We start from the raw sequence: 23,764 nt of genomic DNA, 5'->3' as shown, positions 1-23,764 counted from the left end.
CCCCCCTTCCCTTGCGTCATCTTCCTTTTGCCTTTTTTCTTCTTCCTTTTTTTCAACAAATATATTCAGATCATCTTTCCTAAAAGGCAGAAAGGCCCTAACATGTGCTGGGTGCCTGGGTCCTGGAGTGGAGGTCCCATGGGGTAGAGCCATAGCAAACCCACAGGGAACATGCAGTGAGTGAGAAATGGTACCTGTTGTTTTAAGCCAGTGAGATTCTGAAGACATTTTATTATGGCGAATTCCAGCCCATCCTGACTGATAAGTGTCATGTGCTTGTGTGAATTGTTTTGAGTACACGCAGAAGTTCATCATCTAAAAAACCTTTTGTTTGTTTGTTTCTTAGAGGCTTAAAGCAACACACGTTATTATCTCCAGCTTGTCTGGGCTAGGAATCCAGGCATAGCTTGGTTAGGTTTCCTGTTGTAGGGTCTCTCAGAAGGCTGCCATCAAGGTGTGGCTTCACCTGAAGGCTCCACTGGGGAAGATCTGCCTGCTGTCATGCTTGCTTACATGATTGGCATCAGGCTTCAGTTCCTCAAGGCCACAGTTTCTTGCTAGAGGCCACCCTTAGTTTCTTACTACATCAGTCCCATGGTTTCTTACCAGATTCTGAGACCTCACCAGCCCTTCTCCCCCCATTTTTCTAATGCCTCCACCCTCTGTTTTGATCTATCCTTTTGCAGTTTATTTTTCCTAAATGTTGAAGACCCTCCTCATCATTTCCATTGATTTGCCAGTGTCTGCTACATCCATGTCCTTGGAAGAATACTAACTTACTGTTGCCTCTCAAATGCCAGAAAACCCCCATCAGGCAATGTCTTTATTTTGCCTGTGAAGAAACTAAGACCAGGTGGGCAGTGGCTGCTTAGGGCCACACAACTGAACCTGCAGTGCTCCTGCTCTGGGCCTCATGAGTTTGGTCTCCACTGGTGCTGTTTCTTTCCACACACTCATCCCCTCCGTGCACTTGTTTCTGCGTACCCCAGCTGCGTAGCTTCTCCAAACATACCTTCCTTTTCCTGCCGTTGCCATTTCCAGTGCTTTCTGTCCGGGACACAGTTTACCTTCCCTTGTGGAAAAACCTGACCATCTTTTGAGACCTAACTCTCGTGTCACCTCCTCCCTGAGTTATTGCCAGATCTCTCTTCTCGGCATTGTCTGCAGCTTGCTTGGAATTCTAACACGTGTCATTTATCCTGGGGTGACACATTACATTTTGCCCATCTGGGCTCCCTGCTATGACATCATTAACTTCCTGAGAGTGGGGAACCCATCTTGCTCATTGCTGCCCCACAATGCCTTGCGCATAGCAGACACTCAGCCAAGGTTTGGGGAATTTATGCATGAAGATTTTCTAGAAAGCTTTAAGGTGGATTAAAATGGCACTGAAGATGCAGAAATATGCCTTAGTGCATCTAGGATACAGTTGTCCACTTTAATGGCTTTTACCTCCTTTATTCCGTGAAATAATAGCTACTTGACTTTGATGACTTTTCTGAGACTGACCGAAATCTTTCTAACAGCACCCATTCCTTTTCCTACTGTTTTGCAGCCATAGTTCATCCTACAGTTTTTGTACTTACTTGCTCACAAGAGTAGTACAGTAAATATCACACTTATTTTATTATGTCCCTTTTTTTCCTTTTTTTAGTGGGCACATATTTTAAGCAGTTAGGCTAAAAGATGTGGTTGTTCTGGTTATCTTTAGTGGGTAACTTATTGTTACCAAAAGTTAGTGGGCCTTTGCCAGTCAGAGGAGATGTCATCTGTTCATAATCCAAAGGTGTGTTTTCCGTGTCAGGATCCCGTGTACCATTAAGTTACTGTGAATCATTTGAAGTGCTTAGCTTTCTCGAACTAAAAGGCTAATTTGTAAAACGACCACACTTGGGAAGGTTGGCAGAGACTTGGAAAGGGCACATGGCAGGAGCTGCTGAGGATGTGCTGGCCACCCCCAGGTGTCCTTCAGAGCCAGGCCCCCTGAGCCCGAACGAGAGCTGCGATCCTGGACCCAGCGACACTCCTGCTTTTCTGGTATTAATGTAAATGAGCTCCCACTTTGGAAAGGCTATCTCTTGTTTTTTTAATGGCTAATTTTAAAAGAGCTCTACACATTGGTCAGTGGTCACCATAAGATGGGCAGTCCTTTACTCTTCTCCCAAATTAAGGTTGTGACTTCTAGGGAAAATAGGAAGTGGCAGCAGTGCCAGGGAGACAGTCCGCACTCCTCAGCTCCTTGTTAGCTGCGTCCAGCATGACAGCTAAGGCTCCCTCTTCCCGGCCCCTCCTCCGCCCTTTCTCCGAGCTGAGGCCTCCACCTCCTGACCAGTCACGTCTCCCTGCTCTGCACACCTATAATGTCCATCCTCTTTGTTGCTGCCATCTTTGTGATGCTTGTCAGTGTCTACCATCCCAACAGGAGGCTTCAGTGAAGGCAGGACCCAGATCCGTCTTGCGCCCTTGTTTGCCATTTCACTCAGAGTGGGCAGGCACGGCATGCATCTTGGCTGAATGAATGAATGACTAAGAAAATGTCATGAAGCAACTCAAGGGCAGTTTAATATAGTGTACAACTAAAGTGCTGGGTAATATATTAGAGGCTGCATGTGTTAGAAATTTAGAGGTCACTGGAGGTCAGATGAAGGTTTGAAAGAAAAGGGATCTTAAATTTTGTCTTAGGATTTAGCTAAGTGACTCAGTGGCGCTGGGGTGCAGGGTCGTTCCTTTTTTTAGATCTTCTTCTCTTTTCTTTTTTTGAATCGGAGTCTCTGTCACCCAGGCTGGAGTGCAGTGGCATGCTCACAGCCACCGCAGCCGCAACCCACTGCACTCTGGCAATCCTTCCACCTCAGCCTTCCAAGCAGCTGTAGCTATAGCCCCGGCAGATTTTTTGATTCATTGTGGAGATGTGGCGTTGCCAGATTGCCCAGGTTGGTCTCAAACCCTTGGGCTCAGACAGTCCTCTCGCCTCCACCTCCCAGAGTGCTGAGATTACAGGCGTGATCCACTGCACCTGGGGGATTATTCCAATAATTGGGTTATGATTCCAATCTGGAAAGTTGTGAAAACTTGAGGGAAACTGTTTTCCACATCAAGTTCTTTCAGTTCTTATGTAACTTAAGATTACCTTCAGACTTTGCAACGTATTTTTTTTAGAAATTAAAAGGTGAATAGAAAAAATAACGGTCGTTTTGCTGAGCATAGATTCTTAATTGACAAAGATAATGGTCTAGAAAAACCTATGTTGGAAAATGTCACTTTATTATATGTGTCTGGAAGTACAGATGGGAAAACAGATTTTTTTCTTTTTGCAGTAGGTTCATTAAGTGTTTAGGAGAGGTTTTCTTCCATACCATCCTCCACAGCCCGAGGAATCTGAGGCTGAATCTAAACTCCACGTTGTCTGTTCCTCTTACAAAGGAGGAAGCCGGTTTGCTCTGTGCTGTCCCCGAGAGTGCGGTCCAGCTCCCGGCCCCACACCGTCCGCCAGTACCTCGCTCTGCCAACTTACCCTCTCTGCACCTGACATGCACAAAGTGACTATGGCGGAAATGAAGGCTGGCAACAGCTGATGCTTGAGAGCTTACCGTTTGCTAAGAATGTTCCACTGAGCACGGAAATCTTAGGCACTTGGTCCGGGTCTCTCACGTCCAGAGCTGGTACTGACTTGGCAGGGCTAGACACAGGACAGGTGCCCTAACTGCTGTGCTCTGCTGGGCCGGACCATAGCCCTTGGAGCCCACTTATAAGCCATGTTCTTTTGTGCCCCAGCCCCTCGTGGCTCCTGCTGGAGGAGAGGGAAGCACGAGGGTGTGCTCATCAAGCCCATGCTTGCATCTTCCCTTGGCAGGGTAGTCTACTCATCTTTCGTTTTGTAGAGGGTAGGACTCATTCGTTCAACAAACCTGGTGGGGTGGTATTTTGTGTGGTAATACAGTAGTTAACCACCCACATGGAAGTTGTTCTAGACCTCTTTCTTTTTTGTCTGGTGCAGTTTAATTTAAAAGTAGAGTGTATTTCAGGTGTAGCCGGTCTGGCTGTGAGGGTAGTCCATCAGCCACTGAGAACCGACTCGCCCCTCCTGTTTCCACGGGCCCCTCCCTGGCACCCCCTGATTTCTCCCATTTGACTTGACTGCATACGAGAATCATTGTCAACCCCACGTCCTCCTCACTGTCTCCTTCTCAGCTTCTGCTCCGGGCTCTGGAGCATTGTGAAGAATTATCAGGTGCCATGGTAGTTAGTTCCAAGGTGAGTCCAGCCCTGCCCGCCTGGCCGGCGGATCTCTCTCCTGCCCGTTTTGGAAAAACATGTAGTCGTATCTTGCCGGCTTCTCTCCCATCTCCTCTGGGTGTGGCTTCAGAGTCTCTGCCTCAGCTGTTCCTGGGGTCCCCTCATGCCTACTATACTGTGAAAACCGAGGCCACGTGACATGAACCTCCTCCCTTTCCTTTGATCTCCCTCTCAGATCTTCTTTGTGGCCTCCCCTCCCCATCCTGAGGAAGGACCCCCGCTGACACATGGGCAAGCCCTGTAGCCTGAGCCATGGCGACATGACTGTGCGCTGGCCCTTCCTTTCACTTTTGCTCCTGCCCTGGCTTCACTCCCTGGGTTTACAGACTGTCCCTGTACCTCTGAGATAATATCCTGTCCGTCTTCTATCTTTAATCACAACATTTGTCAAGAACATTCCACACCGAGTTCTGCGGGCCCCCACGGCCTGGCTCTCTCTGGTGCCTGCCATGTGCCACCTCCATCAGGGCCCCAGGGTCAGGGCTTGTTGGTGTCAAGGCTCGTGAGTAGCAGCTGTCTCTTGTCGCCTAGTCTTCTTGTCCTCTCCTTGTTCCTGCTTCCTCCTTCCTTCTCTTTCTTCTCCAGGCTTCTCCGACACTGTCATTCCTGTCCCCTGAATAGAAGAACTTCCTGGGTTTCTGGGCTCTGTGGTAGGGTTCAGCCGGCATGGTCCTTAAAACCCAGTTCTGTAATCCTTTCTCATCTATGACTATAGTCAAATATGACCTTATCTACTTGGAAGGCTGAGGCGGAAGGATCGCCGGAGCCCAGCAGGTCGAGGCTGTGGTGGCCGGGTGTGGCCCCTGAGCTCCAGTCTGGGTGACAGAGTGAGACTCCAACTCAAAAAAAAAAAAAGATCTTATATCAAAAGATGACTTAAGTCAGTATATTGGATTTCTTGCTTTCTGTTCCGGGTGAACAGTTAAATAATTATCTGTTTTCTAGGTAGTGCTTAAAAGATATGCACTGATAAAATGTTTCTTTTCATTGAAAATTTGCTTCCAGAAATTGCTCCAACAAAATGGCATTACTCCTAGAATGTGAGATAGTATTTCCTCTGAGAAAAAAGTGAAATCTACTTTATAACTATTGATCAGTAAAGCATTTAATTAAGAAAATGTAAGGCAAAGTAAGGTTTTTATGGGAAAGGAAGTCAACTCGCACGTTGTGACTTGGCCTACTTGGCTGTCATGTGGCTTGTTCTCATCAGATGAGAACCAGGGAGAGCTTGGTACGTTCTCTGCACAATCTGGCCTTGCTCCTGTCTTCCTCTGGATTTCATACCCTGTTTGCTTTGAAGGCAGAGTCTAACTTTAGCAATACTTTGGGAATAGTTTTTCTTTATGACTTTTTTTCCCTAACAAATCTTAACGCTAATGAGGAAGTAGCCAACAAGCACGATTATGGTGGTACCCTGGTGCCTACACTTCCACCCCCTTAATGGAACAGTGTTTGAGAGAGTTCAAGGCAGCGTGCGGTGGCTTGTGCCTGTAATCCCAGCGCTCGAGGAGGCCACGGCAAGGATTGTTTGAGCCTAGGTGTTCAAGACCAGTCTAGGAAACATAGTGAGACCTTGTCTTTAAAAAAAATTTTTTTTTTTAAAAGAGTTTCTGTATCTATTTTGGACTCTTGATGAAATAAGAGAAGGAATTTTTTACATCAACAGAATATAAAATAATTTTGCTTAATCAAAAAGAAAACTCTCAACTACTCTAACCCAAAGGCATGGACATTTTAAATTACGTTTGGTTCTTCAAGTGAGTATCTTGATTTACAATAATAACATTCTATTTTGACTCTAATAAATTATAAACATATGATTCAGTTTATTGGCATTTTAATGGGGCATGTTACCAATAGTGTTAAAATCTCAGGATAATGTGTTTGCAAGTTCCTTTCTTAAAAGATACAAAAAAGATTATTTAGACTTTTCAGAGCTGTGGCTCTTCATCAGTGACTTTATATTTCAAAAAGAGAAGTTGTATGACATCTTGTACAGGCCCATACACCTCTCTATACTAGGTAAGAACGTTTGTAATGTTGCCCTACCTTAAAAGACCTGGAGAGATGGTGTTGGGGATTTTCTCTTTGGTACCTTTTGAGCACTCACCATAGAGAAAAGGAGGGACGAGACAAACTGGAAACTGCTGGGCTTCCTGAGGTGAAGAAGTGAGGCCAGTGCACCCATGACTTGCTAGTATCCCCAGGTGCCTGGAACATGCCTCCCCCCTCCACCGGCCTCCTCCCCGGGTTCCACAGAGCCGTGCCGTGAGTGGTGGAGGCCGCTCTGAGCTGCGTTTCATCCCGGCTTCCTCACCCACCTTCTTGGTGACCAGCCCCTGGGCAAGGCACAGCAGGGACCTTAACCTAGATTTTGTTATCAGGGAGATTTACCAAAGGAAACTCTCGGCAGCTGGTGAGGAAGCAGCATATGTCTGCAGGGATGCAGAGGGTATTCCCAAGATTGAGAGGCCCAGTGTGACAAACCTCCCAAATCACAGGGTTGACATCGCACGTCGGAGTTGCCTTGTCTTGGTCTGAGCCCTGCCTATCTGATGTAGGTGGGCCTCAGGCCCTGTGGTGTACTGCTAGAGTCATTTCTCACTTGCTTCTCAACTCCTATAGGCTTAGAGGCAGAACATACAAGGGACCAAAGTTCATGTCCCTAGCAGCTGGGCGACTGGGAGAGTTAAAGTAACCAAAAAGATCATGCCAGGGTCATAACTTGGAGATACACTGGCTTAATGATTATAAAGCTGTGGGGTGTCTTAGAGGCAGTTCAGGGTTATCATCAAAATGATAGGAATCCCAGGTAATGGAATACTGCAACTTGTTGGGACATCAGTGCAGCATAATTCTAGTGCAGAAAATACCCAGAAAGTGAATTCCAAACATGGCCTCCATTATACATATATTTAACACAGACATGTTTTCTGGACCAGGGTGCTTCGTGTGCATGATGAAGGAATTGGACGGGGTAATCTCTAAATTATCCTCCTGGGATGAGATTTTATGACTGACGATAAAGACTGATAACTAAACACAGTGTCCTTGCCAGTGTTTGGGAAAAACAGCTTCACGATTTTAATTTTGCTAATACGGCCTTCCTCTAAGCTTTATAATGCCTTTAATATCTCTATGGTGAATTTTAAATGAGAACAGTATTTACCAAGCATTTTTCTAGAATTTCACCAAGCAAAAATGTATTTACCGTATTAGAACGTATATAACTTTATTTATAGAAATAGGACAACTGATTATCCTTTGTCTTGAAGTAAACTTCAGAAAACTGTTTGGGTTATTATCCAAGCCACATGGCTTATTAACTGGGTAACATTGGGCATGCTGTTAACTTCTCTGTCCCTCAATTTCCTCATGAGTAGAATAGGGCTAATAAGAGTGCCTGTTTTGTAGGAATTGCAATGACTAAATCACATACACATCAAGTTCTCAAAAGAGTACTTTTCACAGATTGCTTAGCAAATGATGATGGTTAGTGTCCATCTCCCGCTCTCTCTCTCGGAGCTAACAGAGAGCTTTCCCGCATGCCAAGCCGTGGTTGCTCCTCTTCTAGGACAGGGGTTTATATGCCTGCTCTGAAGGTCAGTTACCTTATAAAGGAAGCTGGTTTCACAATGGTGGTCATAATGCTTTTCTCTTACACATTACTGGTGACTCTGATTATGCTTGATTGACTAATTTAGACAGAGTCCAAAGTATTTCTCCTGAATTATTGAAACCTAAAATAGCTGAAATTAAAAATAAAACATTATGAAGCTGTTGATAAATAATTCTGGCCTGCTTTTTTGATGCATATGTGTTTTTATAAAATAACTATGTTTACCAGTCTGTTTATTTCTCTAATGATAAGATTGAGGAGTTGCAGGTATTTGCACCTTTTGAATAAGCATGGGCCACTTGATGGAGTAGTCGTCTCCTCAAAGACCAGAGAATGAGGGTCGGTCGTGGTCTGGGGTCCTCAGCTTGGTGAGCAAATGAGATGTCACGGGTGGGGAGTAGCAAAACGCAATGAAGTGAAAGGTTTGAGATCTTAAAGTAAGTTAGAAGTAGCTGGTCTGGCCTCCTTTTCAGATGAGGAAATGGAGGCACAAGAGGATTGGGTGGCCTGCTGAGAGAACCCAGCCAGGTGCCCGGCTGACCTCTTGAGAGGGCACGCACTGTGTGCTTGGGGTGAGTTGGTGTAGAGGGGAGGGCACTCTGGTGGCCAGTTGGTGCAGAGGACTGGTGGCTTGGTTTATTTTGCTTCTCTCGGATTCTTGGAGTAGGGCTTTCTCGAATGAGTTGAAAGGTAGATTTGAAAAACAAAAGAGAAGATTCTCTGACCCCTAGATGGTGAAAAAATACTCTATTCTTAAGAGCCTGGAACATAGAAGAAAGGAAGTGGACAGCTGTGTAGTCACTGCCTCACTGCAGCAGGAATGCCCACACGGGCTGGAGCTCTCTGAAGAGGAGGGTGGACCAAAGATTCCCCTGCAGTCGCGACCGCTTGTCGCCTTTGTCGTCATGGTGGTTTGGGAAGTTGTCACGGCCTGTATTCTTACCTATTGTTCAGGCCATTCCGAATCAATAGAGAGGAAGCCTCCGAAGCCCACCAGGCTGCAGTGCTCCTTCACTGTCCCAGGGAAAAGACTGGAAAGGTTTCTCCTCACTTGGAGAGAGAGTTCCTTGCACGATGCACTGAGCCCGGCACTGGAGACTCAGGTGGTCAAATGGCCCCTGTCTCACTGAGCTTACCTGCGGGGAAGGAATGCTCATCAGACGGCCCCAGGCCTGCAGCCTCCCCCATCCTTCGCCCCCAGTGGAACCGAGGTTGACTGGGAAAGACGGGAACCGCTGGGGCCCTGAAGACCAGGGATCTGAGCTGGGACCGTGCATACCATCCTTCTTTTGTTTCTGGCCACTTGAGTATGTTGATGACATCTCTTTCTGCTAGTCAGAGGGCACCTAATGGTGCCACCCACTTGGAGGTGCTCAGCAAACAGAAAACTTATTGAATGAGTGAATTTCTAGTCTTATCCTATCTTTAACTTTTTTCTACGTCAGTAAATATTTGTTGAGTGAATAAATTATTGACAGCCAAAAAATGTTGATTGGTTATGACTAAATTTGGTATGTGTGTGTGTGTATGTGTACACACATACACACACACACCCACATACACATTGTGTGAAATGCGGAAAAAAATCTTAATTCAAGGTGTATTGATGTATTTACATTTTTATTTGGTCATATTGAGTGACTTCAAAGAACTTTATGATGAAAAATTCCCTGAAGAGTTGAGTGTAATTTGAGTTTAAAAATAAAAGTCTTAAAAATTGATTTTTTACCCCCTAAAGAGCCAAATATATGAACTATGCTTTGATTCTGATTTATGGTCATTAAAACTAAAGTTTAGATTCAGTAGATATTTTGCAATTTGTCATTCTGCGAAACTGTGTTATATTCACTTAGCAAACAAAATACCAGCAGAAGGGTTGATTGACTTACTAGAAATTGGCTGTCTTGCGTGCTGCTTCTAATTAGCCTTCATTTGGGGCTGGGGAGGGGAGATCTCCAGGTGTTTAATGTACATTTCTCTCCTGCCTGCCGTCTCTTCCATCTTTTCAGTATCCACCTTTCTTCTTTTTGTTCTCCCATTTCTCCCTTCTTCTGCTTCCTCCAGGGGAGATCCCGCCTTCCTCCTCATTCCCCCCACTGCGTGCTATTGCTTAGAAGAGGGAGAGGGATTCTCTTGGCCTTCGGACTGTCCATTGCGTCTCTTCTTTCTCCTCAGTTTGCAAAGCACATGATGCCTCCTGATCCACATTGGGCCCAGGGAGGACGCCCCAGGCTGTCCTGCCCAGAAATTCTCAGACAGCATCGAGGTCTCTCGGTTATGTGAGATGAGGGTCATGTTTCTGAGACTGACTTAATTGCACCCACCCCAAAAGGTCAAATGTGAGGTTCTGTGACTGATCTCATCCCTGCAGAAATAAGAAAGACGGAACTATCACTGGAGCTAGGTATGTCTGTCGCTGGCTAATTAACCCTTAGCTGCTCCTTTAACATATGCTTAAGAAGTAAAGCAAAACAATCCAGATGTCTTTTAGTCAGAAAAATTTAATTGCATGGTATTAGGGTTTTTCGTCAGAACAAGCCGGGTACAACTTCTGTGTTATATTGTGTCATTCCTGATACTGTAGAGCCAGCAAACAGAGCAGTGTCACTGAATTACCATATCTATTTGAAATTAATAGTTGTACAGTATGGCAGAATGTAAATTCATTAAAATACAGTATTTAGGAGTCATTTTTATGAGCAACTTTCCTTTTCTTCTATTTAAATATCTAATTTAAGATGATTATTTAATGTATTCAACTTGGTTTCCTTATAAAAAATCAGTCCAGGGGAGAAGAATATTCTTTAGGAAAGTAAAGTTCTGATTTTGAGAAATGTTTGAGTCTTAGAGGTTATTTTGTGTTCTGATCTTTTTCTCCCCTTCAGAGCATTTTGAATGCTGCTTTGGGTTAAATGTCTTTTTAAAAAATAGTTGTTTTGGGCACTACCTCCCATGTAATTTATGGAAATGCTTATCTGTATTTTAGTTAAAGTTGCATATTGTTAAATGTTAAAAACAAAAAACAAAACCCTTCACTCAAATGTATTTTGTTTCTGTGCAGAGCTGTGAACGCTTCAAAGCTGTTTTATGAACTAGATGTTTCCGAGTTAGGGATTCACATAATAACGAATTCTGCTTATTTTGGTTCCACAAAGGTTTGTTGTATGAGCTTAAAATAAGACTGCAGCTGATTTGTGTAATGTACATTAACTGTTTATTTAGTTTAAGTGCACGTCTGTATCGCTCGCTTCTGATCAACCTGAAAAATTTGCATGCTGCGCGGCAGCCATCTTCTTTATACTTTATTAAATATCTGTCAATTATAAATATCAAGGTTTTACATTAATGTCAAGATAGTACATCAAAAATTCATGGAATATGTGACTTTTTCCAAGGGTATTTAATACTTAATGCATTTGTGTCATTTTTCTTTCCAGAGATATTGACAGGTTTTATTAAGTGTTTGTTAGGGAGATTTCATTTTTATCAAGGGACTATAAAGAGAAGCTGCATGCTAAATCAATTTTTTAAAGCCAGAATATTGTTCATTTTTTCATCTTCAAACACTTATAATCCATAGGTTTTATTTAAATTTTTTCTTGGTTTATTTTTGTTTTATGTGAGTGATAGTTCAAGACAGTACTTTAATAAGGATCAAATATGCTGACTGTAGTGGTTTTTAATTTCCTTAAGCATAGCTACCAGACCCATGCAATATGGTAAATTCTTCAAAATGTCATACTTACATATTTAGCAATATTGCTCCTTTTTATTGAAGCCAAACAAACAATTTTAGGTATTAATCTTTCCCTAACATAGTGATTATTTTGTACTAGATACAGTATTACTGTGTCTCACATGAAATGCCTCTTTTTGATGGAAAGGGGAATGGGACGAGTGCTTTGCTGGGTTGCCTGGCTTGGCAAAAAGGAAACTGGAATCCTCTTCCGAAAGTAAGCTCTTCAGTTCATCGAGTCTGATTATGAGCTACAGCAATTGCTCATTTCTCCAATCTCAACCAATTATTGTTCTCAAAAAAGTAAAAATATCAGTTGCTTTAAATACCTGCAGAAAACCTGCCTCTGGTGTTTGGGCCTGTGTTTATTGGGGGATTGGGGTTGGGGGAGTCAGTATTTCAGCAGATCTGCCACCTGCTCCCACTGGGCCCCAAGGCCTGAGAGGCCCTGTCACTGTCATCTTTTTTGAGGGGCCCTGTCACTGTCGTCTTTCTGGCAGTAGCCAGACAGAAGCTATTTGGGTACCCTCTTTACCATCCCAGGTGTGTCTATATCTTGGGAACTGTAATTACAGTTGGTTTGGAAGAGAAAAACAATTGACTGCAAAGAGTAAGTTTCTGATTTAATATTACATTTTTATTTGTAAAGTACAGGCTAAGAGTATCTTCCATTGGAAAAGGCTGTCGTGCTTAACAGAGGCCTTAGAGGAATTGGCTCTGTGAAGTGAAGAATGTTCAGTTATCCTCTCTCTACAGTATGAGCTTAAATGCTTTCATCTAAGAACATCTTAGGAACTTTCAGATAACTTCAGATTAATATGATTTTTGGAAGACAGTTTTAAACCTTAACTTGGTCTTCAACAAGGGAAAAAGGCTTGGTGAGGTTTTTTTGGTAAAATAAAATCATTGTCTAGAGCTTAAATGAAAATTATTTTGGATAGACAGTTCATCCATGCTCATTTTTTTCAGAATAAGTAAAAACATTTGTTTTGAAAATTAAATACTTCTCATGTACAAATTATGTTTAATATTTTAATGTTTCAAGATCATTATAAAACCATTGTATTATTATAATCATGTTTAGAGTAGATTTTTTTTTCTTTCAGACACCAAGTCAACAGTAGTCATTTTCCATAAACCCAATTTGGATTTACAATAAGTTGCTATAAGGCCTTGCCCTGGGAAATAATTCAAGAACTCTCCAACTGTGATCTACTCTCCCAAGATGCCAGTAGGTGGCGAGAGTGTCACAGTAGTGAGATGAAAGTTGTTTCTCCATAGTGTCATGTTGCTTCTGTACCACTGTTAAGTGCATGTGTCAGTGGCAGAATAGCTTTTTATTCTAGAATTACATACAGTGGGCACACCCTATTTTTTAAGAAGATAAGAACAATCATTTCTAACAGATTCTGCAAATATTATGCAACCATACAACCTAAGTAATCTTTAGAATTAATCTGAAGAATGCATTTACGTGTTTTCTTCTTGAGTTTTTTTTTTTTTTATTGCCTTCATGAGTACTGTGAACATGAACTTATATTTTGGGTAAGACATGCATATAAACAGTAGGAAGGACAAGGTTTTGGAGAGTTAATTTTCTAACTCTTTAGTTCCTGAGGAAATTACCCATGTTTGCCTACTTTTGTAGGGTCTATGGCTATTTAAAGAAATTTGAGTGTTGGAAGATTCTTCCTCCAGTCGTTTTGAGATTCAGCATTCCAGTTTTGAAAATTTTCGTTTTTCACTTGCTATTTAATAAACTGAACTTTTTTGGTGAGAGGGTGAAATTTTTAGTACATATGGGATTTAGCTTTGAAATTTACCAACTTTCCAGTTACCATAGTGAATTTTATAGTTTGATTGAATTTAAATATTAAAAATAACAAAACAACAATATTTTTACCTACTAGAGTATGAAAACACACAGGATATGCAAAGTTTTCAGTTGATCAGATAGTGTGAAATTTCATTTTATTGCAGTAAAAGAAAATTTTTGCAAAGGAATATCTTTACAATGTTGAAGATTTCTGTGCTACATTTTATCCAATCAGTTTTGGGGCGAGAGGTGGTTCTTTTGTGCTGATTTATACTTTAAGGAAAACCTGAACACTGTCGTGGTTACATTTAATAATTAAATGGAGAACATCTTTAGGACTCTTAGAACATAGCCTTGCATTTCGTTCGTTACAAAGAAAGGGAGTAAGAAACTCTGCTCCTTGGGAGTTTCACCTCGTCCTCCCTGTGGTTGACATGCTATCGATCCCCCTGCTAGGATTTCCTGATCACCCTGTATCAGCTAGAAAATACCACTGGGCCATATGCGATATTATCTGTCGATCTGAAATATATCACCTTTAATTTCACTTTTGTTATCGCAAACATACATTTTAAAAATTAAAGGAATATATTTCTATATCTTCAAATTTTCTTCTTCTGAAGGGTTAAAACTGGGCTAAGGACTGGAGGGGAGAGACAGGCACCTGGGAGCTAACACCCAATTGGCAGCCTTTTGTAATACATAATTTGCCTAAAATTGCGCACTGAGCACAAGCTTTTGTTTTCTAATTGATTTACGGTTTGAGCCACTTTTACCTCATCCCCTACTGTCCTGCATACGGTGCCAGCAAGTACATTACATTGAGCGATGATAAATTACAGTGCACTTGTGATGCCAATGCGTCAAGAGTAAACTGCACGCTGCACGGAGCTGCGTGCATTAACAGTGCTGCAGACACGCTGCAGCAGGATTTCACTCGTGGCTCAGAAATAACCATTTGTTCATCAGATCACTTACTGCAATCTGTCTATCAGGCAGTAATTGAAACCGAATATTAAAATTATATGGTTACAGCTTTTAATTTCTTAATTGAGACACAGTTTTTAAGTGCTTGAAAGGTCTAAGGGGGGGACATTGTGAAAGGAGAATATGAAATGTATAAAATTTTCTCATAAGTGTGAAATTTTGGATATTTTTACCAAATGTTCTTTTGTTCAGGAAAAAAAGTAGTAAAATTTCAGTATGCTGCCCTCTGTTTTATCTTTACCTTATTTCCTTGTAAAATTTATCTTGTGATCTCATAAAACTGTACTGTTCTTGATTGTCTGTATTTGATGCACATTTGCCATATATATGATTCATTTGCCCATGAGTTAATTCCCATCACATGATTTAAGTCTGCGATAAATGAAGGAACTTTCCATTTATTAGAGTGCCTTTAATTGTTCCTTTCACTGATATCAGAAGAAATGTGAAGCTTGTTCCGAAGGCCTGTGCTGTGCATCACAGGGAAAGCACGTACAAAGAAAGGCCAGGACAACACCTCAGTTCAAGTTCGGAAGCACCACATTTCTGTTCAGAGCAGATGCTTGTGGCGTGGGTGTGCCTTCCTTTTGTAAAGTCAGTCCACCTTAAATTTTATTTTGCGCGGTGTCTGTGGGTGCTAGTATCGAAATACGAAGCAGCAGATTTATGGCGGCTGCTGGGCACAACAAATTAAGTTGACAGTGATGGATGGGAGCATAATAGCGTGATGATCCCTCCGTAGCGCGGCTGGACGCCTCCTGCTTCATTTGGCTCTTGTTAGGATCTGTTAGGCAGCTAAATAATGGAATTCTGCTGACTGATTTCTGTTTTCCCTTTTTCTCTTTTCACCTCTGCTTTCTAAAACTTCTAATTCCCAGACCCATCCTCATGCCAACAAACTGCCCTTGAAGGATTCTTTCACTTATGAGGACTACAGGTTGGTATGGAGGTGTGTGTGTGTGTGTGTGTGTGTGTGTGTGTGTGTGTGTGTGTGTGTGTGTGTCTGAGTGTGTGTGTGTATGATGGGGGTGGTTTCTAAGTGAATGCGGGATCTTGGAAGTAAGGAAAATGCATCAGTAGGAAGTGACCTGCTGTGACCATTTAAAGCATCAAAACAAAGATAGACTTTCAGAAGTTATAATGAACAGCTTGGATAAGTATCGGCATTTTAATAGCCTTGTAGAAATTGCCATTAACCTGGAATGGTAGGGGATTAGTTGAGGTAGCCAAGTGCTGCTGAGATTAACATTAGTGTTGGGTGGCCATAAGGATTTTTTTTTTCTTATTTAAGAAAGACTATGTAAGTATAAAATGGGGACTTTTTTTTGAACGAGAAGATTTAATTCGCTGCACAATGTAATAAAAAAATCACATTTTATGTTTCGTACAGTTCTTAGAGGATTTCTGATCAGAGAGGAGTTTTATCGTTTGCTTTTCATGGAGGCTTAAAACAGATGCAGAGTCAGCATTTGGGCAAAAGAAAGTCGGGCTGCTCTGGGGGAGGGCTTTTGCCAGTCCTGGAGACCCTGACAGGGCCCTGAGACCTGTGCACAGCTCTCCTGGGGGTGGGGGGATGCGGCCTCCTGTGACAGCCTCCCTTCAGGGTGTGTCCTGCACTTCCTCCGGCCCTCCTGTCCCTTCCCTTTCCCCTTCCTCCCCTCAGCCCTACATGTAGTTTTAGATGGAGGGCAAGCATTAACCTTCGCTACTTAGGAAAAGGCTTTGCACATTTGTGAGCGGTCCGTGACCCTCAGGCTGTGGTCGTTTCTTAGTTCTTGGGCTTTTAAGTTCCAGCCTCAAATCACTTTTTTGATTGTTTTGTTGTCATAGGTGGGCAGTCTCTTCTGTTATGACACGACAAAACCAGATCCCTACAGAGGACGGTTCTCGGGTGACCCTGGCTCTGATTCCTGTGTGGGACATGTGCAACCACACCAACGGCCTGGTAATGACCCCCTTCCTCCGTGTGTGATCAGGGAGGCTGCCGTCTTAGTCCTGGGCTCTTGCGGTGATCCACCCCCCATGGATATTTCCCTGCACCTTCCCCCAAAGAACAAACAAAACCAGATCCGCGTTCCTCCCCACCGCCTACAAGGAGAAGCTGGCATTTTTCTTTCACTGTTAACTTAATACTGAAAACTGGGAACTTGCATCTTATGCCACTTTCAAAAACCACAGAAAGCTCCATTTATTTGCTAAGCCATAATTCCAGCCTAAACATTCATTTTCTTATCTTATTGTACCGCAGACTAAACCAAAGTTTCTTTTTTCTTATTCTTCTTAATATATTCATTTATTGGGAAAAAAATCTTTCTCATTTTCTTTTTTGTGTTCTTTTTTTTTTTTTTTTTTTCCTTTGCTGACTCTCTGTTTCCAGTTATGTAGTTTTCTACGATTCTTTCCTGTCTCTTGCACCTTCCCCTGATAGGCTGACGAACTCTTGGCTGTGTTTCTTAACCTGCTTTGTAAGGAGGAGGGGGACTGGTGTGCTTGGCTCTTGGTCCTTAAACGCTGGAGTCACTTGGCATCATCAGGCTTGGGGAGCCCTTGGATAGGAGACATTCAGAAAGTAGGGACTTTTTTTCTTACTGTAAACTGCAGTTTATAAAAGGAGGGTGCGGTCCCTGTTGCTCAACATTCTTTGGATTATGGCAGCCACACAGGTTGATGCTCTCTCTGTGCTAAGAGGGTTGTCTGGGAAAGATGTCCTGATACTCGGGGGTGAAAATATGTTAAATTTCAGGTCATTTTGAAATATTCACTATTATACGCTTAACGCTGGTTGGTGAGATTTTTTTGTGTGTGTTCATCTTTTCTCAATGTCAGCTTTCTTTGTTATTATTAGCAGTATTATAAATAGACTCAAGACGAGCTGTAAATGATTAGTTCACATCTAATTCCACAGAATGGCCAGAATACATGTAACGTGTGCCAGACACTTAAGATAGAATATCCTAGTGCTAATTTGAGAAGGTCTAGCAACAAGTATGCTCTTGAATCTTAAAAGTATTTAAGCTGTAACAGAAAGAGTAGTTCTGCTTTAATAATGACATTTTTGCCTTAGTTTATATATACTTAATTTAATTAGTAATACTAGGAAATAGTGGCATGTTTTATAATTTATTTTCATTAATGAATATGTTACATTTTTTGTTTTTTTTTTTTTCAAAGATATTTTAAACCAATCATAAACTTGATATTTAAAAATTTTGGAATACCTTTTAATATCTGACTATTGTATTTTTCTTTTTCCTTTTTTTAGATTAAATCATTGGTCCCCAAACTTGATTGATCACTAGAGTCTATGTTTTTATTTATAAAGTTTTAGAAAATAAATGCTTTACTGTAAACAGACAAAAAGAATGAACCCATATAGGCCTCGAGGTAAAATGAGCGTCTGCCTCCCCTGGCCCCGGACCCTGTGGTCCACCTGACGCCGGCGAGGTCTCACGGTCCATGGCTTTAATCAAGTCTCTCCCGTCCTTTGAGGTGCATGGGCCCCTCTAACACTCATATACACGTTGGCTTTTGTTTTGCATCCATGTAAATGGGATAAAGTGATTCACTGCCCTCCCTTAAAAAATGGAAAAAAAATTAGTTTATCTCAAAATAAAAATGATGAATTGGCGACCACACTGCTGTATTTTCCCAAATACTATTTATATGGTTTTTCACCTGCCACAGTCCTGGCAGAAACATTGCTGACCTTCAGGAGGTTTGTTCAGGATGCTGGCGCCTTTTTTTTTTTTTTTTTTTAAGAATGGCTATGTTCCCTACATGCTTCACTCTATACCTTTGTGGAACTGTTTCCCACTGTAATTATGAGACTTCACAGGAAATTTACTGTGGTAGAATTTAAGAAATTCTATTTTAATCCTGTAAGTTGTATATGATACAGAGGTAACGGTTAATCTCTTTTTGAAAATGAAGTACTTGAAATCAAGGCTTGGCTTTTCAGACAAGAGATTTTCTTTTTTGTGTGTGTCTATCCTGACGATCGTTTTCTTATTGTCAGTCTATCCTGACTGTCACTGAGGGAGTAGGTAGACATTTGTAACCCAGCAACGCTGTCTACTTCTAACAATATCCAAAAAACCTGACTGTGGTAGTAGAAACGGAAGAATCACGTCTGCAGCAGTAATTCTAAACCAGTAACAGTGAGAAAGGCAGGAGACAGTGAAAGGCTGGATGAAGAGATTCTGGCGAATGTGAACTAATAGCCCAGCCACTTGGAGAAACGTGGGGAGAAAAGGTTGTCAGGTGTACTTCTAAGTCGTGAGAAAGAATATGTTTCTACATCTTGCGTGATTGGTTCAAACTTAACATAAGCAGCAGTTTTCCTTTCTTGAAGTGGTTCGGCTTACATGAGAAGGATCCTCTAAGTGGCTTATAGACGATGATGTTAGTTCCGATACATGTAGCATGTTGGCATCATCAGCCCTTGCATTTGAATATGTGGCTCTACTGGGTAGGATACAAAGGCAGCTGAAAATTCAAGCCGAATTGAAGGAAGCTGTTTTTCAAGTCTTTCTGTTTGTGAACTGAAAACACATCTAGAGAATTTAGATTTACATGAGTCTTACAGTCTCAAAGCCCAAGTTTTGACAGCAGCAACTAGCCTCCCTGCCCATCCTGTCCTACTGCCCACCACACAAGGCTGACTCCCCCAGACTCTTTGCTGTTTGCCAGTGGCAGCCTGCGCCCTCAGAGCTTGGTGCCCGAGACACCATCCTCAGCCTTTGCGGGACTCACTCCTAGACTCTTCCTGCTGGGCGGTCCCGCACGCCCTGTATAAAATGGCCCCACCTCCCTTCCTGTCCCGCCATGTCCCCTGCGTTGTCTGTTTCCCACAAGTCTCCTGTTTACTTTTGTGCAGTGTCGGCTCATCCCCTTCCCCGTTGGAGTGGAGGGTCCGTGCAGGCAGTGCAGTTTTTTGGGTCTGTTTCTTTCATTGCTAAATCCTAATGCCTGCTGTTTTTTTAACGAACTCATGAATGGGATACATGAATGGAAAAATCATGCCTAGGAAAAAAGACTAGAAAAAAATAAACCAGAATGTTAATGTGATCTTTTTGTTCTTCCTTTTTAAAAACTATTTTTCAAATCTTATTTGCTGAGTTTGTATTACTTTATCATCCCCTCCCCACCGTGAAAGCAATGTGCTACATACTTGTTGAAGAAAATTTGAAAAACACAGAAAAGCAGAAAATTTAAATGATCTATAATCCTTACTCTGTTGACATGGGAAGGGGAGTGTCTCATACCCTTCCTTCTATATTGCATTTTTTTTTCTTTTTTGAGGTTGGAGTCTCACTCTTGTCACCCAGGCTGGAGTGCAGTGGCACGCTCACTGCAGCCTTGACCTGCTGGGCTTATGCAATCCTTTTGCCTTATATTACTTTTAGTATATAAATTAAACTGGAATACAGCTGTGCGCCGGCTGGCTAAGTGTGCCCTTTATTTACAAAGTCACTGCAGATGAGAGTGGTGTGTCCCAGGTGTGGCTTACAGGAAGCTGGGGCATGAATGGAGCTGTCCGAGGCCAGCAGGCTCCAACCTGCCACCACTACCCTGCGCCAGGCACACCTCGGGCTCCTGTGGCACTTGCAGTGGTGGCTTCCCGTGCTGTCCCCACTGATGTCTCTGCGGGTAGGAACTGAGACTTTTCCACCTAGTTTAGGGCCTGACCGAATGGGCGCTCAGTATGTAGAGCAGGGAAGTCAGCTGGCGGGATGGGGACAAGCAGCATGAGGAACTGGGTGAGGAGGGTGTGGTGGCTTCCCGTGCTGTCCTTGCTTGGCCTGTGAAGGCTGCCCCTGGACCAGCCTCCCCCCCCCAGCCCTCCTCTTTCAGTCTGGGCTCTTGGGTCGGGCCTGGTCAGTGGCTGCAGAGGTCTGATTGTGGGCGGTCATTTTCAGGGGGTCCTGCCAGACAGTGGGCCCTTGCCGAGCAGAGGCCCAAGGAGGCCCCTCTGGTTGCCTTTGCTGGCCTTCTTTTCTAAATAAGAGCCGGTGTTCCTGAAGAATGCAGGCCCTGGCGCCGCTGTGCTTTGAGAGCACTCTTGAACTCGGCCTGGGATGAGTGAAGCGTGTGCTGCTTCACTGGCCAGGAGGGCCTCGGACTGTGCTTTGGTCTGAGCTGCTTGCCTCAAGACGGAATTGGGATGCCACGCTGGAGAGTGCCCACAGAGACGTTACACAGAGAGCTTCCAAGCCTCCTGACCATTGCTGAGAAAGGCCTGCACGGGGGACAGGGACCTAGGCTGCCTGGGCGTGAGGGTTGCTGTGGGTGTGTGAAGCCGCTTTCTTATGCGTGGGCACTTACTAAAGTTGCTGAAAGTGGGAGACATCTGTAAAATATTCTCAAACACCCATAATCCTCTCTCCCTATCTCCCTAACTTATCTCCTCCCTCCCCTAACCTACCTTCCTGTTTATGCTGCTGGTCCTGGTATAACTGGGTTTTGAGCACCTGGGGAGCACCTGGCCTTCCCCTGTTGGGAGGTCATGATTAAGGGCAATTTCTTATTCTGTGCTTTGCTATCAAGGTGTTGTTTTGGGGTCAGAAAAGTAAGTCAGATGTCGGGCAGGAACTTCATGGAGCTGATTTTAGTTCGAGTCAAGTGTTTAAAATGTTCTGTGAGTGATATGTCCTAGAATACTTGGTGCTACTTATTTCTCTTGGCTGCATATTTCTCATTGGTCTTTGCAGATCAGAGATATGAAGGCCTTTAGAAATGTGATTAATAAACCATTGGTGCTGGGATATTGGGTTTAAAGATTAGCAGTACATGGCCTTTTATTCCAAAATGCCATTCCCTAGTTCAAAAGTAATCTTCTTTTGAATCTAAGCCAGTAACGCCTTTATTAGCAAGTAGCTCTTGTAACTGTCCTGGATCTTTGCTTTTCCAGGATAAAATGAATAGGTCAAAAAGTAATCGCTGAGCATTTACAGACAACAAAAGAGATTGGAGGGCCACTCCAAGAAGGAACTTTTAATATAAGTTGGGGACCCTGTCGTTTCCTCTGGGGGTTCATGCAGCAAATAAATATTCTCAAAGTTAGGGTCAGGTGTTAGGTACTGTGTGCTGAGCACTGGGGACACAGAGATTAACAGGGCACTGCTGGTCTCCAGCCTGACTGGCAGGAGACAGGTGCACAGACAACATTGTTGAGGTGAGCAGTACAGGAGGGACAGTGCTAGGATCTGAGACCAGGCTCCAAAAGTTGAAAAGTTGCAGATGTGAAGCCAGGTGAAAGAATAGGGGTTTTAGCCATGGGAGGAGTGAGGAGGAAAGAGTTATCTGAAAGCGATTTAGAAGGGAAGATACTGACCTGTTGAGGTGCGAGAGAGCTTCTTTGGAAATTGTGTGCTGTGACCATGACGTTGGCTAGCTTCATTAAGACAGGAGAGCTGAGGAGGAGATGCAGATTTGGGGCATAGTTAGAGGATTTTCTGTATTTATTTGTAATGGGCTTAGAGACTCTCAAATTATCTCTCCCAGCAGGAAAAAGAGGGAATAATAAACAACTAAGTTATTTGTCTTTGTTTACCTGAAAGTTTTAGTTTCTCTAATTTTAGAGCACAATATATATATATAATTCAGGAATAGGTTTTCTTTCCCCCTGATTCTTTATCTGGTGGGAAACCCTCCCTGATATCTTTCTTTTCTTTTCCTTCTTTTTTTTTTGGAGTTGGGGTCTCACTCTGTTGCCCAGGCTGTAGTGCATGGCACTCTCACAGCCGCCTCAGCCTTCCAAGTAGCTGGAACTACAGGTGTGTGCCACCATACCCGGCAAATGTTTTGATTTATTGTAGAGATGAGGTCTCACCAAGTTGCCCAGGCTGGTTTCGAACCGCTGGACTCAGGCAATCCTCTTGCCTCTGCCTCCCAAAGTGCTGGGATTACAGGCTTATAATCTGCCCTGGTTTCTTAATGGCCAAACATTCGATAAAGACAATACTGGCAAATAAATGAAAGTTCTCCAGAGATTCTGTTTCCTCCAGGTCACCAGCAAAATGGAGCTCAGCTTGTGGGGGCCTGAGGGAGGCGTGATCTGGAGCTCCTTGCCTCTGGGGAGGGCTCAATGGCAGTCGCTTTGTGATAAGTCATTATGTTTGGTTGAGACCAGCAAGGAATCATCTATATAATGTTTCTAACAGTCCTTTCTTTATTTCAGGTATGTAATTTATGTAAAAATCTCTGGTGTAACCAGAATTAATCAAACTATTCAAGCAGTTCTTTGCTCAGTCTTATAAAAGCATCCAGTTGTACCCTTTTGAGTACCGTTGGGTACCTTTTATCCTCTAATTGCCCACCCAAACAAAAAAAAAAAAAAACTCTTGCTGTCGGTTGAAGTGTGAATATGCTTGCCTCATGGTTGTTTATTCCCTCCTGCCGCGGCTAGATCACTACTGGTTACAACCTGGAAGATGACCGCTGTGAGTGTGTTGCCCTGCAGGACTTCCGGGCTGGAGAGCAGGTAGGGTTCAGGCAGTGTTGTGCAGAACAGGGGTCAGCAGTGGGCACCGAGTTAATATTGTGCTGGTAATTCTTAAAAGGCATTTAATGTGCAAAGACAGTTTTGGGATTTTCTCTTCAGGATTGTGTTTTCGGGAGCCCGGGTTGAGCCCTGAAGCCGTAGTATACATGTTGTGCTTTGGGTCCACAAACAAAAGGATTTAAAGGAGTTATTTCCACAGTGGACCTCATATGTGTAACCTTGTCAATTGAAATTAAACTTTGTGTTCTGACACTAAACAATTTTTAAAATTTCATGAACTGCATTGTTTTGATTTCTTTTTCTGTTGACTAGAGCCTTCTTTATAAAAAGGTAGTATTTAAGTGACAAAAATATGAGGGAATCAGGAACCATAAAATCTGTTGTCTCATACTTTCACTTTAATCTGTGATTTGAAAATGAATTCTAATAATTTGGATGGGAGCGGGGTGAAACCTTTCAGGAAGCTTGAAAACATGGATCTGTAAATCCTACCTTCTCTCTACTGGCCCTACAGCAAGCAGGTGATGCAGGAACAGAGCTGACATAAACTATTGACATTCCAATTCGACAAATGAAAAATATTAGTCTAGCAAAGTACTGATCTGTTCTTTCTTCAGAAAAGTTCATAAACCCTCCTGCTGGGTGCAGAATTAATTGCCATAAGATCTAGAAGTAAATTTCTGACAGATACTGCTTTAACTTTTGTTGTTAAAAAGACTCTCCCACATTAAAAGGAGAGGAAGAACAGGATGAATTTTAAAGGGTGGTCTTCGAGTAATAGCTGTGCTGTCCCTTAGAAGGAGGAGA

The 23,764-nt window shown here is 42.9% G+C and overlaps 1 protein-coding gene across 3 annotated transcripts in view; it reads left to right on the top strand.

The window, feature by feature from the left end:
* SETD3 (SET domain containing 3) overlaps positions 1-23,764 on the top strand; it is an 81,673-nt gene that overhangs the window by 50,101 nt on the left and 7,808 nt on the right. For all 3 annotated transcript variants that reach the window (XM_021707246.1, XM_008074477.1, XM_008074476.1), the window contains 3 exons: positions 15,333-15,391; positions 16,285-16,399; positions 22,862-22,936. In XM_021707246.1, coding sequence (XP_021562921.1) covers positions 15,333-15,391; positions 16,285-16,399; positions 22,862-22,936 — 249 coding nt within the window. The remainder of the gene's footprint in view (positions 1-15,332; positions 15,392-16,284; positions 16,400-22,861; positions 22,937-23,764) is intronic.

This window comes from Carlito syrichta, unplaced genomic scaffold (assembly GCF_000164805.1).
Source record: "Carlito syrichta isolate Samal-C Ts95f unplaced genomic scaffold, Tarsius_syrichta-2.0.1 Scaffold316469, whole genome shotgun sequence".
NCBI lineage: Eukaryota > Metazoa > Chordata > Mammalia > Primates > Tarsiidae > Carlito > Carlito syrichta.
Note: the sequence above shows the minus strand (reverse complement) of the source record. Positions and strands in the feature narration are given on the sequence as shown.